The sequence below is a fragment of the Aplysia californica genome, unplaced genomic scaffold (assembly GCF_000002075.1).
Source record: "Aplysia californica isolate F4 #8 unplaced genomic scaffold, AplCal3.0 scaffold00623, whole genome shotgun sequence".
Lineage (NCBI taxonomy): Eukaryota > Metazoa > Mollusca > Gastropoda > Aplysiida > Aplysiidae > Aplysia > Aplysia californica.
In genome coordinates, this window is record NW_004797893.1 from 327406 (window position 1) to 342675 (window position 15270).

Here is a 15270-nt window from a genome sequence, read left to right on the forward strand (position 1 = left end):
TCTATATGACCTATTTGTGAAGCAAGTGCCACAAATTTATGTATCAAAACTTCACTCTTTGAAAGAAGCAGATGTTTCATACATTTGCAAACTGTATTTGGAACTGACCGACCATCTACACAATATCTCATATTTGAGGCTTCGTGGAGAAATCAGGCGCTCATCAAAATGTCAAAATTGGAGAAACATGCATTTTCCCGCCAGTTTCGCTATTTTAATCAAATTTGGGGGGTTTTTTCAACCCTTTTATGTCCAAATAAATACACATTTCCATGTGAATTATATTGGAAAAGTTGATGAAAGCTCAAAATATGTAGTTTTTCAGTTTTCAAGGACTCTCTAGCTATTAAAGTTACCAAAATTTGGGGTCATTTTTTTTTTTAAATTTTACCGCTGAAACCAAGTGAATCATATCTTCACTTCTGCTCAAAATAGACAGGTATTTTTCATCAAAAATAAGATAAGTGAACACATTTTAAGATGATACCAATAATTCCACATGCACAAAAATTGATGAGCGCATGATATCACCGCGTCGTGATTCTTATACATTTTAATTGGTCTTGTGGTCAAGATATTCACAGAGGAGAATCAGATTAACATTCACAATCTTTTGTTAGCTTTTGGGGGGAAAACATAGGCCTAAATGACTCGTGCACTGGTATTTTTTACATGGTTGAGTACAACACCCCATAAAATTGTTTATTCTGATATTTAGCTCATGAATAGTCCTTGTTGCTCAAAGCCTTTTAGTTTGTTTTACTTGAAGTTTGTCCTTATACTGAATTGATTTGTTCTGTTGAATGATGATAGTAGTAGTGGAATCATAGAAGTCCTGGACAGCTGGTTCCTATGCCTACATTTTCTGTCTGATATTTCAGATTTAGACCGTGATGGAAGTGCTGGGGGGAGAGCCTCTCACAGGCAACGAGCAAGGCCAAATTTGAATGACGGAGATACTCAAGGACCATATCAGTCAAGCCAACCCCAAGAAATAGGTTTGTTTCATTTTTGTCGAATTTTAACATGTTTGACACAGATTGATTTTGTTTCCTGTTTTCTTTCTGAGTTTCAATGTTTACTCTCGAGTAAAAGGTATGAATCATTTTGATGTTTTAACACTTGTGTGCCTTTTGCGGTTATGCTGACTGATTCCCTAGGTCAAGTATGTAAAACATGCGACCCTTTTCAGAAGAATTCAAACTTTTCTGTCATTCTTGGAATGTTTTCTCTTAGACATGTGTCCCGTGTATGGACCTTGTGAACTAATCTCTGTGCAGTAGGGCATTCAACTGCAAAGTAAATCACGTCGTAAACCTAATGATTTTTCTTTCCAGATGCATCGTACTCAGACCCACTAGGCCCACAAGCAGAACGTCCAAAAACAGCTGCCAGAAGGAAAGACCCACTTGAGGATGAATTTGGAGATGAAGAACTTGGGGAAGACTTGCTACCAGAGTAGGGGACAAAATGTACTCTCTACCCTGTGCATGTTTGCAGATACGTCTAGCAATGAAAGGATTTCAAAATTCATTCTATCTTCTTAGCACTGTAAAACTGTTGCAACAAGCTTGAATAATTGGAAAACAGAGTGTTTGTATAAAGTAGACTGAGATTTCCCATAATTTCAAGTGAATTTATCCGATATCATTGCTGATGAAAGGACAGCTTGTGATAAATCAGCACTTATGGTTTACTTTCATTTGTTTATTAGGATACTACTATTAGTTTGTGTCAGAACGTGATTTTTAAGATAGTTCAAGAAATTTTGCTCTGATTATTTAGGATAATTTCCTGGTACCATGTAATGTAGATCTCATTTATAGCGTAATGGATTACTGAAGTTCGCTGTTTGTCACAAGCATAATTTGCTGAACCTGATACATCAGGTTGCTATGTTGAAGAAAATACTGTAGTTGCAGAATGTTAATGGGGATTTCACTTTCTTTTCTATAGTTTAAGGGTACCGTATAGCATCACAAGTAGGACACATGCATGGATAAGGTGCAGGTAGACTTGAGGGCCAAAATTTTGGTATAAATGATATCATGTTCAATGGATAAGACATACCGCTCTTTCATGGCAAGTACCTTACCTTAAAGCTGCCCATTTTATTCATAGAAAGGCAAAGCAAAAGAGTTAAAATACTGATGAATTTGTAAAAATTATAAATGAAAATGTTTTGAAAAACTTAAAATTGTTAAAACTCTGCATTGTCACTGATGAAAAGGTTTCTTATCATCATTCATCTCAATTGCGTCATCCTTGTTGTACAAATAAGTCGCACAGATTCATTTATAATTTGTTGGGGGGGGGGTAGGGGTAATTTTGTTTCTCATGGATAAGATGCAAGGCGGCTTTGGAGCCGTTATTTTTAAATTTTAAAAAGCTGTGTCCTCTACGCGATGATATATGGCTTACTATTCACTTGACATCTGAGAATTTTCTAGGCTACGAGATATTTGTGTTTATGAACGAGTGACAGAGTCTACAGTCAACATTCTGTGTATATCACACTCCTTATGATCCGTCCATTTTCTGATATAATGTATTATTATTATTTATTACCAGCTTATTGTGGGTGGATGGGGGGATAAAGCTTACAATTTGTTTTTGACAGACAATATTGGGGGGAGATATAATCAGATTAGGAGAATGAAGTTGTAGAATTTAAGGGGACACACTGCAGTGAAAAGACTTGACAGTGACTTCCGTTGCATTGTAATAAGTTTCAGTTGCCACAGTGTTTTCGCAGCATGTTTTCTTTATTCAGCAGTGCTATGTTACACTATGTACCTTCTGCTGCACTCTGCTATGGCCTGTTTTGACATTGATGCCAGTAAAAAATTGAAAGCAGACAGCAGCTATGGCACCGTTTGGTTACGACATAAGCCAACAACTCTGTTGGGGGGAGGGGGGTGGAAGAGTTTCTGCATTTTTCTTGTCTCGCTTATGACTTTCACATTTAGACCCTCCGTTTGGGGACTAATTGCTCCTTTTCAGCAGTTTCGTAAGAAGTTACACTGAAATAAAATTAGAATGTGTGTCACTGGCAGGCTGATATTATGCAACACAAGTCTCAACATTTAGTAGCTTTCCTTTTTTTTTTTTTACTTTTGTCTATTCTTAAATTTATTATCAGTTCTCCATCATGAATGTTTAAACTTGAATAAAAATTAATGTGCACTCTTTTTAAAAGTACATCTGGCTTATTAACAATACGATACCTTAAGCCTTAAACCTTGCAAATGAAAGGTGACAAAGAATAACCGAACAGGCTTTTATTTTATTTTTATTGTGTTTATTATGCTCCATTTTTGTGATTAAAAATAAAACTGTGATATCATTGGAAAATGTGTGATGGTTTTAATTTTTTGAAAATTGCAATTGTCTTATATTTGAAACTTTACCTAACTGTTAAGTTAATGGAATCATGATTTCTAATTTCCACATAAAGTAGGGCCTACTGGCACTACAGTTGGGCACAGTAAACGTAAACACACAAAATTAGAAATTACAGCCATTTCTAATGGAACAGCTCTAAAAATTTCTTTGTATTGGTAACTCTGTTTTCTAAAATACCCATACGGATCTATATGTCAACTTGTCGAACAGCTCGTCTAAAAAAAAAAGGGGTTACATTTTTCCTCACAATTGTCTCAAATTGCAAATATTGAAATCATTCTGTGGGCATAAAGCAAAACAAACACAATCGTCAACTGTAGGCCTGTCAGATTTCCACGAGCCCACCAGTCTCGCCCCCAAGGAACATGATACACCCACACCGCTGACTGGTACCAAGATGCGTCATGGCACATTACCTGTAGTGTACATAAAGCACTAGGCCTTCCTTCAGTCTAGTCATGTGTGAGGGTGGGTGCTGGGTGGTAACGTATGATGATTGAAGATGGTCAATGTAGCACTTGCATTGGTCCGTGTGAGGTGTGAATTGTGTGCAAAAGTGTTCTTGTGTGTGTGTGTGGCTGTTGATGAAACGTAAAGGTAGGCCCTGTGGATCGGGAAGAGATTACACGAGTGGGGTGGGTGGGTCATGCTTTGACCAGTGTTGCTCATAATCATATTGTCATGATGATCGTGATCTGAAGTAAGAACAATGTTGCTTTTTAAAAAATAAATTGTCAATAGGTCCAGGGTTCGAATCCACATAGCGACGGAAAGTTATCTTCTAAAAAATGTTCTCCTTTCACATCCTTTCCTGCTCTCTAACAATGTTCTGTCGTCTGCTTTTGTCTCCACTTTCTGCCCTCAACTCCTTTGCCCCCTCCTCAGGGCTCGTAACTCTTTCTGCAGCCTTTCTACTGCTTCTCCTTGGCTCCTTACTGCTGTCTTTCAGCCACACCACCCCTGATCTTAGGGTAGGAAAGATCTAGATCTACACCTAGCCTTCTCGGTCAATGACAAAAAATCTCGGAGGTCCCGTGTGCAAGTTGCGCACATTAAAGATCCCTTCCTTGGTGGTCGAAAATCGATTATAAGAGTAGGCTTCGGTCGCCACCTGGACAAAATCCAAAATTTCTTGCCAACTAAAAATGTTTGGTGTATGACCTTTAAATGCAGTTGCGAGCACTGTAAAACACTTACCAATCCCCCACCAAAACCCTCTTTTCCTTTCTCGTACTTCGACACTGCTGGTATCAAGATGCATCATCACACATTACCTGTAGTGTACGTTAGTGTAAGTTGTAAGGCACAAAAATTTCCCTGAATGTTTGTGAGGGTGGGTGCTGAGTCATTGGGTGTAAGACCAGACAGACAGTGTGGCGCTGCAGTTGGGTTGAAGTTTGTAAATTCTATTTGTCTTTGTGCATGTATATGTGGTTGTTTGAACATGAAGGTATGGATCAGGAAGTGATGACACAAAAGGGGTGGTAGTGTAAGTGTAAGCGATATCACATTGTCATGCTGCAAGATGATGCTCTTTCTTAAACGACCAGGTCTTTTTTTACACAGGCCTCTCTTTGTTTAGTGTTAGGATGCTCACAGAGAGGCCACCGAGTATATTTCGGCACATCGGTGGCATGTTCACTCTGGGTCGACCTTTCCAAGGGTAGAAGCTGTCCCGCTGAGCTATATCTAGATTTGGCAAGTTAAAATGGTAACAAAATATGAGAACAAACTGCTTCTTGAACATCTAATGAAACAGTCATTACACACACATACACAACACAGATAGAGAGCACACTTCTCAATATCGCGTAGGCCCTCAAACAGTTAACTAGAAATTAGTGGATTTTAAAAATTATTTATTACTGGGGGGTTTTCTAAATAGGCCTACTTCAGTATTTAAATTCTGCTCGGAGTGATTGATTAAAAATATCTGATCAAATTTTGTCTACGTTTCCTTGTTGAGATAATAGAGTTGAAAAAGTGCCCGGTCCAGCCCTATAACATCACACATCCAGTGACGGCCCACTCCTTTGCACCAAACAGGAGTTGGAATCAAAATGTCTTTCCTATAAAATAAGCTGTCACCAATCCCCCGATTGGTGCAGAGAGTAGGCCGTGTCTCTCTGCGCTAGTAGAAATCGTACTATATTATTGATAATTTTTATAATACAGTGGGTGTCGCATTCAATGAGGTTGCCGGGACCGGCTAGTTGTCCTCGTTGGATCCGACCTCTCGTTGAACGTGACTAAGGCTAAAGAAAAGAAAGGAGACAAGTTAATATATCACACGACATACCAATACCAGTGTGCCAGCCTCGAGAGCCTACAACACCAAGAACTCAGGCTATAAAGGAAGAAGAAGGCCACACAAAAGGTGGATCGAGGGTGTCAAGGAAACCCTAAGAAAACATAACATCACAACTGAAAGAGCTGCTTAGCTGGCCTACCACCATAGAAAACTGCATCTCCCCTCGACGCTTAACGGCAACAGAGGATGAAAAAGTAAAAAGTAAAGTACCAATACCAGTAATTAAAACAGTTGTTCCCCTTGATGACGAAAATCTCAAACAGCATCAGTGTGCGTGTGTTTGAGCTGTGTTCTGACCGTCATTTCTGCATTTAAAAATATTTTTTTCCAGAACACTTCTCTTGTGGAAACATACCCTCTCACGCCTAGGCCTAGATTAGATGTCTACAAAAAGTAAAGCCGGGAGCTTGGATTTTCTGACCGCGGGAAGAAAAGAATTTTTTTTTTTAATGAAGGTCTCGATCTAGACGTACCCATCCAGAGTTTGTCCAGTTTCACACAGCCCGTATCGCGTTCCCGCCCATCCCCTCCATAGGCTAACCCTCGCCCATCCTCTTGGCTTTTGGGCCAATATTAGGAGGTACACTAGATCCAGCAATACAATGTGTTAGGAATCGAGGATGGGCCTTGTGCTTCGCGTTAGATGGAGTCAAAGGAGAAAAATTCTTTGCTTTTGGGGCCGCTAATTGCTTTTATTTGGTTATCGCGACCTTGTTGAAAGCGACTTCGGTCTGTTTGCAACCTCGTTGGAGCCGACGTACATTTACAAAGAGACATATATATGAAAAAATCGGGGATTAAGGATAGCCTCGTTGGAGCCGACTTCTCGTTGAATGTGACACCCACTGTAAAACTTACGGTGCATTGTGATTATGTGACTTAAATCGGCTACCATTACTTTATGTTCTCCCACTTCAATGAGGCAGAACGTCTAAAACCAATACACCCTATACCAATACTATACGTCCCAGAAAAAGGTTGCCGCTAGTTTCTTTGCTGAACCTTGAGCTTTTAGAGCACTAGTAATGAAGGGGATTCCAGGCTGTCGACTCCTGCTGCATCTCTGGGGTTGTGGGTTGCACCGACAGGTCCCATTTGGCCATCAATGCCATCCTTTTACTATTACAAACGAGTCCGACAGGCCTCCATAAATTGCACCTCGTGATCATCTAACACAACAGCTGTTTTTGCACCAAGCAAGCTGAAACTTTATGGTATCCAAACTCTTCATAATCATACACTATTCTATGAGTATGAGCAACAGTCTTCAGGACGTCAAGATCATCAGCCAAATTATAACAAAATTTCAGCCTCCTGTTCTCACAAATCGAAACAACAGCACCTGCAATGTACTTCTCTGTCACAGAAGACTGAGGGTACCCACTGCCTGGATCACCTACAAGATTAGAACAACCTCTCTTATCATGCTACACCATTGATAAGCCTGTTTTTCGCTCATTACATCTACCATACAGAAACAAATTCAAGATGAATTTCAGTTTGATTTCTCCCTTTCTCAATCAAAAATCTCATAACACCTCTAACCTCTGACTTTAACCACTTTTTAAAGATGGAGGCCAATCTTTCTGCCTCCACCATTCATTAGTGCAGTCAAGGATAATGCCTGCGGTTTTGGGAAGGTATTGCACCAGGTACTCGTGCTATGCAGCATTTACACATTAAAAATCAATGCATTCCATTTTGAGTTATCATTGTTTACATAATTTTTAGGACAGCCCTCATATATATTTATAACTATTCGAATTAAGAATATGTATATATATAATATGTTTGTTTGAGTTTGTGCGTCCACATAAAGATCCAACAAAAACACATGAACACAATAACAAAATGCACACTATTTCTGATGAGGAAAATGAAACTTGTATTCAAACTTGAAAGTTGCCATGAAGTATGGATCATTTATGCAGGCATTTTCAAGAACAAAAGTTTTGCACAAACTTATAAATACGTAAGCCTCAGAGTTTGTCTGTGTACATGGAACTGTGGTGATAAACAAGTCCACAGAACAAAAATCCCACACATTACGTTTTCACGAAATTCATTGTGTACAGAGTCCTCTGCAAAATGAACGATGTAGAAAACAAAGAGATTTCTTCCGAGTTTTCAGTGAAATCTAAGAAGAGAGGAACTCTAAAACTGAGTTAATTCTTTTCCCTTGCATCAATTTTTCTAGATTTAAAACACATAATAACAAAACATTTTCGCAATTTAATGACAATGAAATTGGTGGTGAAATGATGAAGATGAAACCTTTCGACAAAGCGCTATAACCACAGTTCAGTATGAATCCTTTTGCCGAAAAACAGTCTTTCCCCTTACGCATGGACAAAGAGTTCACAGAGTGCATTCAATATCAAACTGAAAAGGGCAAAAAAAATAGATGATTGAGGAAGTGGATGACTTTCATGAGCGTGTCTGTAAATGGTGCTTAAGTGAGGATGTCTTGGGCATGAATCTCCAACAAAGTCTCCATCTGGGAGATGTCGTTCGTGAGTAGATTCAGTCTGCCCTGCATGCTGGCAATCTGTAAGGGGAGAGAGAAAAAGCACATGATCTGATAATATAAAAACAAAATTGTCAATTTCAAGGGTCTAAATATGGGAAACACTTGATTTAATACAGACCTGCCACTCTATGAAATCTCAAAATCAGAATTTCAGGGGGGAGAAAAATAGGGATTTGGTGAAAAAAAATCGGGATCAACAGCAAATCACCAAGGTGACAGCCAAGCTGACTTAAAGATTTTCCAGGGGTGTCCATAAATATATAGGCCTATATGCCCTCCGAATGTCTTTGTTTGTTTGTGTGTGTGTGTGTTTGTGTCTACAGGTTCTCACAAAACACTTGGACGGGCGACAGTTGTTCTTGGCTAACCACAAGGGCCAACCGACCAAAACATACCAACAAATCTCTTATCCCTTAATTGTGTTCAGACCAAAGCAACGACAACGGCCGTGTGTTAATCTAGTCAGCCCAGTTAGTTATGTAAGGGTTATACAGGGCATTACAAAGTGGCCCATTGGAGGATCGGGTCGGGTCAGGTCGGTTTGCTAGCCAGATTGAGGACACAAAGCAGCTCTCATGGCACAAGCCAATCGCGCCCGACTCGTAGCCTCAAAAAACAAACGCGTTCGTTTTTAAGGGAAGAGAGGGGCGATTGCCACCGACCCGATTCGATCTGCTTTGGGCACCCCGCATTAGAGAATAACTGTCGCTCCTCCGAGTGTTTGATGTGAACGCACAGTTACTAGACCTTGGACAAGACTGGTTTTGAAAGTAACTGCAGAACTACTAATATTATTGATTATTTGTATGTCGCTATTGCAACAGTTATCAGGCTATCATAGGAGAATTCTGAGTGCGGGCAAAGATCAAACACATCCAGCATCCAGATTTCGTAAAATAATGCTCCGAGTTCCTACGGACAAAAAGTCCAATGGGTGCTTCCCGCGATTGAGAAGAAGGCAGTGTAAGTTTTTAGAAAAATCTGACGAAACAGCAGACTGGAACAAAAAAATCTGGATACACGTGTTTTAAATCAGGAAAGTCGGGATGCTTTGAGATTTGGGGAAAAAAATCGGGATATCGCGACTAAATCGGGATGAGTGGCAGGTCTGTTTGATACCATAAAGACAAAAATTCCAATTTCAAAGACAACAATTCCAACTTCAAAGGTCTCAATAGAAAAATATTGGTTCTGAAATACATTACTATAATAATTATATTCAAACAACATACCCAAATTTCAGTAACAGGAATCAATTTTTGAAAGAATATGCTGAATATGTGGCAGAGTGTCAAACTGGCAATGAAAAAGTTGTGATTTCAATTCATGTTTCTGTAGAGCAAGACTTTGTACCCTTGGGAAACATACAATACCACATTTTCAGCCTCCTCAGGACATCCAGCTAGCAATCAACAGAGACAAATATATGTATAAAAAAACAGTATGGTAATTTGGAATGAATTGGTGTTTGAGTAAAGAAAAACAAATCAACACAATAATGCCCATTTAAGGCAGGAAAAGAGTGAAACATAAAAACCAGAGGGATTATAAGAGGTAGAACCTACTAGTGGCGCCCTCCAACCATCCACGGGGGAGAAAGAGAAAGAGAGAGAAAAAGAAAGAGAGAGAGACACAGAGAGAGAGAGAGACACAGAGAGAGAGAGAGTGTGTGTTTTTCTAAAAACAGATACAACTGAGCACAGATAACTTGAAAACAAAGACTCAAATTCACAGATAGCTCGAACAATATGCCATTCCGCAGCAGAACCGTTATATTTGTTGGTGTATTGGCAGCAATGTATTATCAAACACTCAAACGGATGTATCAAACGGCTCATCTTGAAAACCCTGATCAATCTTGTCTACACAATTGTCTCAAATTCAATCACCCTGCGCACACAAACCCGCCCACCATCCTCGAGAGTATCAAGTTACACGACCCCATTAGGCTCACCCCTGCCCAGTGTGATATGCACACACTGCTGGTATCACAACGCATCATCCCACATTAGCTGCAGAGTGCACAAGGCATGAGAACTTTCTTGAACTTGAATCTAGTAATGTGAGGGCGAGTGCTGCTTGCACACCTGCAAACCACTTCATGACCAAAAATACGAGTTTTTCTTAGAATCATCTCTAACAATTGGAGCCTGATGGGAAAAATTGGAGCCTTGAGAACCTCAGGTACTTTTCAAGATGGCAGAGAAGATAAAACCTTTACTTCCCTTGATAATCTTCAATATCTTTCATTTTTTGTTCAATTTATATTATGGATGTGTCAAAACCTCAAACGTGTTCTAGATATCGTGCTCAACTGTATCTTAATCCTTGATTCAAATGTGCACAAACCTGCTTGCGATCTAGGACTCGAGGTTGAACCCAAGTCATATGACATTTCTGCTCAATTTCATCGATGGAGCCTCGTACCAGATCTAAACTGAGTGCTTTCATGACCAGGAGCTCAACCTAAGGACAACAAGCAACATGGAGATAAATAACATTTTAAAAAGCCAATTGCAGACAAAACAGCTGCAGTAATATCAAATAAAGAAACAAATCGACATGGTTCCAAACCCCAAAGCTAAAAGGCACTATAAAGGATAAAAGAACAGCTCCCTTATCTCTCCACCTATAATTACATTTTTTTAATGACTTTGTCAAGCAGAAATCACAGATTATTGAATTACAACATCAAGTTAAAAAAAAAAAATTCTCCATGTAAATTGCATGACAACAGAAATCCCACATTCTGCACAGAATTATGTATATAGCTTGTGCTCCATTCACTAAAAACAGTACCATGAAAAAGCAAAGAAAGGTCCTCAAACAATGGTTACTTTACGACATAAAAGTCATCTTACATCATTTTTGTTGATCTTGGCCGTCTTTGCAATATTTTCAAATGTCAGTTGACGGTCAGTGGCTGGACGCTGGAATGTCATCTGTAATAAATCCAGAAGAATAAATTATAACCCTCCAATAGAAACGCTGAATTCAATTTCAGATTGCTAAAATTGTTCTCAAGACCAAATTATTAACATCTTGATGCATTACCATAGCTATCTCCAAAGACAAAAAAAAGGCACAATATTATGCCAACAAACACAAAAAATCTGAGGAAATGGATTGAACAATTTTTCATTCAGGAATCGTATTAAGAGCTTAGAATCAATCTCCAATGTAGCTTAGATCTCGCAACAGTAAAGCATGTTCATGTGATAATGACTATGGGGAACTGAGAGAGAATGATAACATACTCCTAAAAATTTTTGCTATGGAAAAATAAATAAAATTTCCTTGGAATGCAAATGAAATGCAATTAAATTTATTTTTTTTTTCTTGCCATTTTATAGTGTAAAACAATGTCATGAGCATAAATAAGGGAAAGAAGACAACAAACGTACCCTAATCAGGGTGATGGTTTGAAATACCACGATAAAAAACCCAAGGCTTAGAAGTTGTGCAGGTACTTTTTTTTTTTTAATCTTTAAGACCCTCAGGACTCAGACAAGTAAAAAAAAAAATCTGAGGAACAAAACAGCTTGAACTCTATAGAATCCCTGAACTCACCTCCATCAGGCACAGCAAATTGATCTTGTTTCTCATCACCAGCTCAGCAGCCTTCAGATCAGGCTAGGTGAGATAAAACATGATGACTATATTAAACAACTGCATAGTTATATTGCACACATCCTAACCCTAGAGGGTTTGGTTTTTAGAGTTTTACAGCACTTGCAACATAAATTGGTCAAATAAGTGCAGAAGATTAAAGGTGTAACATACAAACAAAAGAAGGGGGAGAGATATTATAAGGACCACATAGATGTTTGATAGGGAAGAAGGAACAAACCTCACCAGCAGAACACCCGCCAACCACCATCTGCAACCCCAACAAAGGCAGCAATACATGATTACTTTCTTACTATCCCAACAGACCCAATAATATTCCAAAATTTCTCAGCTTCCCGGAAAACATTTGTGTATCATGTGACCATTTTACAAGTGCTCAAATATGAATTTTTACCCCATTCGAACAAGCCTTCCTTTACGTTCAGTAGTTTATGTATTAGCATTGAACCCTTCTCTTGGTATAACTATAACATAAGCCTAAAAATCACAACTCAACAAGTTCATGCTATGCATATGCACAATCGTCAATCCTGTCTCAGCTTCTGCTGGTTTAGTGCTCTTCTTGAAAGCAGAGCATTTGATTTACCAGCCAAAATGGTGAGAGGAACACTGTCCCAGAAAAAACATTATCACTATGATTCTAAAAAGATTTGCACATCATTGCCCCAGCACTGGAAGAGTAACACATCAAATAGGCCAAAACAGCAAGAAGACAATCTATGCAAAAACAAAAAAATGCAAAAAATGAACCTCAACACATTACACCCTAACTTGCCCGGAATCACCCGCTTCGACCAGGCGTCTTTAGAAACAAAGGCGAGCCTTAATGAGACTCTGGGGCCGAGGTTTTGTTTTACATAGTTATTGCAAAATATTTTTTCTTCCGTTTGATACCGAAACAAAATTTTTTGTTTTCGTAGTTTAAGTATTAGAGACGATAGAAAAGCAATCACGTTTCCGTCACTTTGAAGGTGTCTCGACTTGTTGAAAAACAACACAGTTGAGTTTGAAAACGGAAATAACGATGGATTTAACAAGAACAAGCAAATGACAAACCAGATGAATCAAATATTGATAAACACTTTGTAGCAAGAGTTCGGGGTGATTCATATTAATTAGATGTAGAATTTAGATCTAGGGCCCAACCGGGAGGCTGAGAGTGACAGGTAGGCAGGGCTGCCTACCTCAAAGTTCCCATTTCAGGTAGATTCAGGGTCATTTTCAGGTAGTTTGGCCCAAAATCAGGTAGTACAAAGACAAAGAGGAAAAAAAAGGATGATCGTTGCCCCATCGAACGCGCTTGCTTTCCGTGATATTGGGTAATTATATTTTGAAAACTTGTTTGTGCATGCACATGTGTGTGTGTGTGTCTGTGTGTTCCTGTTGCCATGCTCTCGCATGTGTTTATATATGTGCATGGAAAAGGAAGGGGGTGCATGGGAAAGGAAGGGGGTGTTTGGGTGTGCACAAGTTAAGATGAACAGTGTGAATTAAATGAGGCGAGGTTTTTTTAAAAATCATTCTATGGACTATCGTTCAAGGCATCTATCATTCAGTATTGAATCTGGAATTGAGTGCAGGGTGATTGCCAAACTGACTTCAAAACCCCTAGCCCATAGCAATAGAAACTATATTAAAACATATTTCCCGACACTAGAATAGGACTCTGATAAGTCCTTTGTGACTTAAGTATGACGGACAATTAATTTTAACTAGTTTTACCCTAAAAATACAAAAAGGAATCCTGATCTGGGCCTGAGGAGAGGCAAGAAGAACATCAACTACCAAAACCATGTTTGGTTTCAGCAATCACGGATTTTAAAAAGCATGCAAGACAAAATTTATTTATAAAACCTTTATAGTTAGGCTCACGGCAGAGCAACAAGTGAAAATAAAAGAGAGGGTGTACTGAGAGCCGGAGCTGGAAGGCCTGTGAGAGCGTGGGATGTAGTGATGCTGAAAACCTGGCAATCAGTGAATCACTGCATCATGGACTAAGTGTTGATTTTTTTCAAAATGTTAAATCACAGTACCAGTATTTAATCAACAACAAGCCATCATGATGCATAGGCATCCAACATAGACCTTTCCGAGGGTTGAAAATGGCATTTCCTCATTGCCACTATTCAATTTGTCATCACAAACAAATTCGGGAACACCAACCTTGAAGATACAATCATCAAGCCTATGCTCTAATGTTCCCTAATTTACACACTCGATTGTCGAATGTCATAACCACTTCCACTTATCACATCCATCTAAGGTTAAAAATATGGTTTCCCTTTTTTCCATTTTCAAAAGGTTAGCAGCTCTGCATATGTTATTAATGAATAAAACATTTTTTATTATTTTTTTCCATTAGCACTCTTCTTTACACTAAACCTGATTTGACACAAAGAAATTCTCTGGTCTTTAGTTTTACAGTACTCTAAAATAACTTTTTTTTAAATCACAAGAACATTTACAATTTCCAGCCAGTTATTCCTTCACTTGGTGCACCAACCTGTTGAGCCCATTTATCCTTCAAAGCATTGAAACGATCAATGTCTCCACTGTTGAAGGCATACAGCAGCTGCACCAACCACTCACGCTCGGTGCCATTAAGAGCAGCCAGTATGTCATGAGCCAAGAGTTCTCCAAAATTGTACACTCCCTCACCCACTACAGCAGCCAGGCCAATGTTGAAAGCTCGCTCTGCCTGCTCAGCAGTGGGCATGTCCTGTTGGAAAAAAACAAGGGGGGGGGAGAGAAAAAACAGTTATAGTGCCACGAAGATCATTCCAGAATTTAAAAAAAATGCAAAGCCAGAGATGCCAACCACAGAAAACAACCGAAATGAGTATGGCGAAATATGAAAATGTGTATTTTCAGGGGAAAATGTGTATTCCCCACCACCGACCAACTAGTAATAGTAAAATTTTCAGGGTGTCCAGCAATATTTTCAGGAAAAAAAATTACTAGCTCACCAGCTCGAAAAAGGGAGTACACACGCGTACAAACATGTATCCAGTCAACAACATGTCAGTGTTCAATGTCGTACTGGGGTCTTGTTTGACTTAAATATTTCAGTCTATTATATACCGGTAATATTTTCCTCTCATTATTATATAAAAAATAAATCCTGCTTTGAGAGTTAAGAAGGGCCTTGAACTAGAATTTCGACTATCAAGAACCAGTCTGGGTGTCCATGATTCATAATATGAACTGACAGACTCAAATTATAGTTCAAACTCAGAGAAAATCAATAACTTGAATGGCTCAAGTCCCCCCAAATAGACCCACCTCTTCGTGGTGGGGGGGGGATTAGTACTAGGCCAGGGCAAGATCGACGGCAAAAAGACTCGAGGCCTCGATTCCAAAACTGAAAAAGAATCGAGGAATCGAGTCCGATTTT

General features: G+C 39.0%; 2 protein-coding genes across 2 annotated transcripts in view; one reads left to right on the forward strand and one right to left on the reverse strand.

Moving 5' to 3' along the window:
• Positions 1 to 3354, forward strand: part of LOC101860280 (intraflagellar transport protein 88 homolog) — a 30770-nt gene extending 27416 nt beyond the window's left edge. The window contains exons 24-25 of the mRNA XM_013087690.2: positions 882 to 998; positions 1338 to 3354. Coding sequence (XP_012943144.1) covers positions 882 to 998; positions 1338 to 1462 — 242 coding nt within the window. The 3' untranslated portion in view covers positions 1463 to 3354. The remainder of the gene's footprint in view (positions 1 to 881; positions 999 to 1337) is intronic.
• Positions 3355 to 7904: 4550 nt separating this feature from the next.
• LOC101860526 (26S proteasome non-ATPase regulatory subunit 13) overlaps positions 7905 to 15270 on the reverse strand; it is a gene marked incomplete at its 5' end in the record, with an annotated part of 20617 nt that continues 13251 nt past the window's right edge. Inside the window, 5 exon segments of the mRNA XM_005107692.3 lie at positions 7905 to 8264; positions 10596 to 10712; positions 11108 to 11188; positions 11817 to 11879; positions 14380 to 14595. Coding sequence (XP_005107749.1) covers positions 8169 to 8264; positions 10596 to 10712; positions 11108 to 11188; positions 11817 to 11879; positions 14380 to 14595 — 573 coding nt within the window. The 3' untranslated portion in view covers positions 7905 to 8168.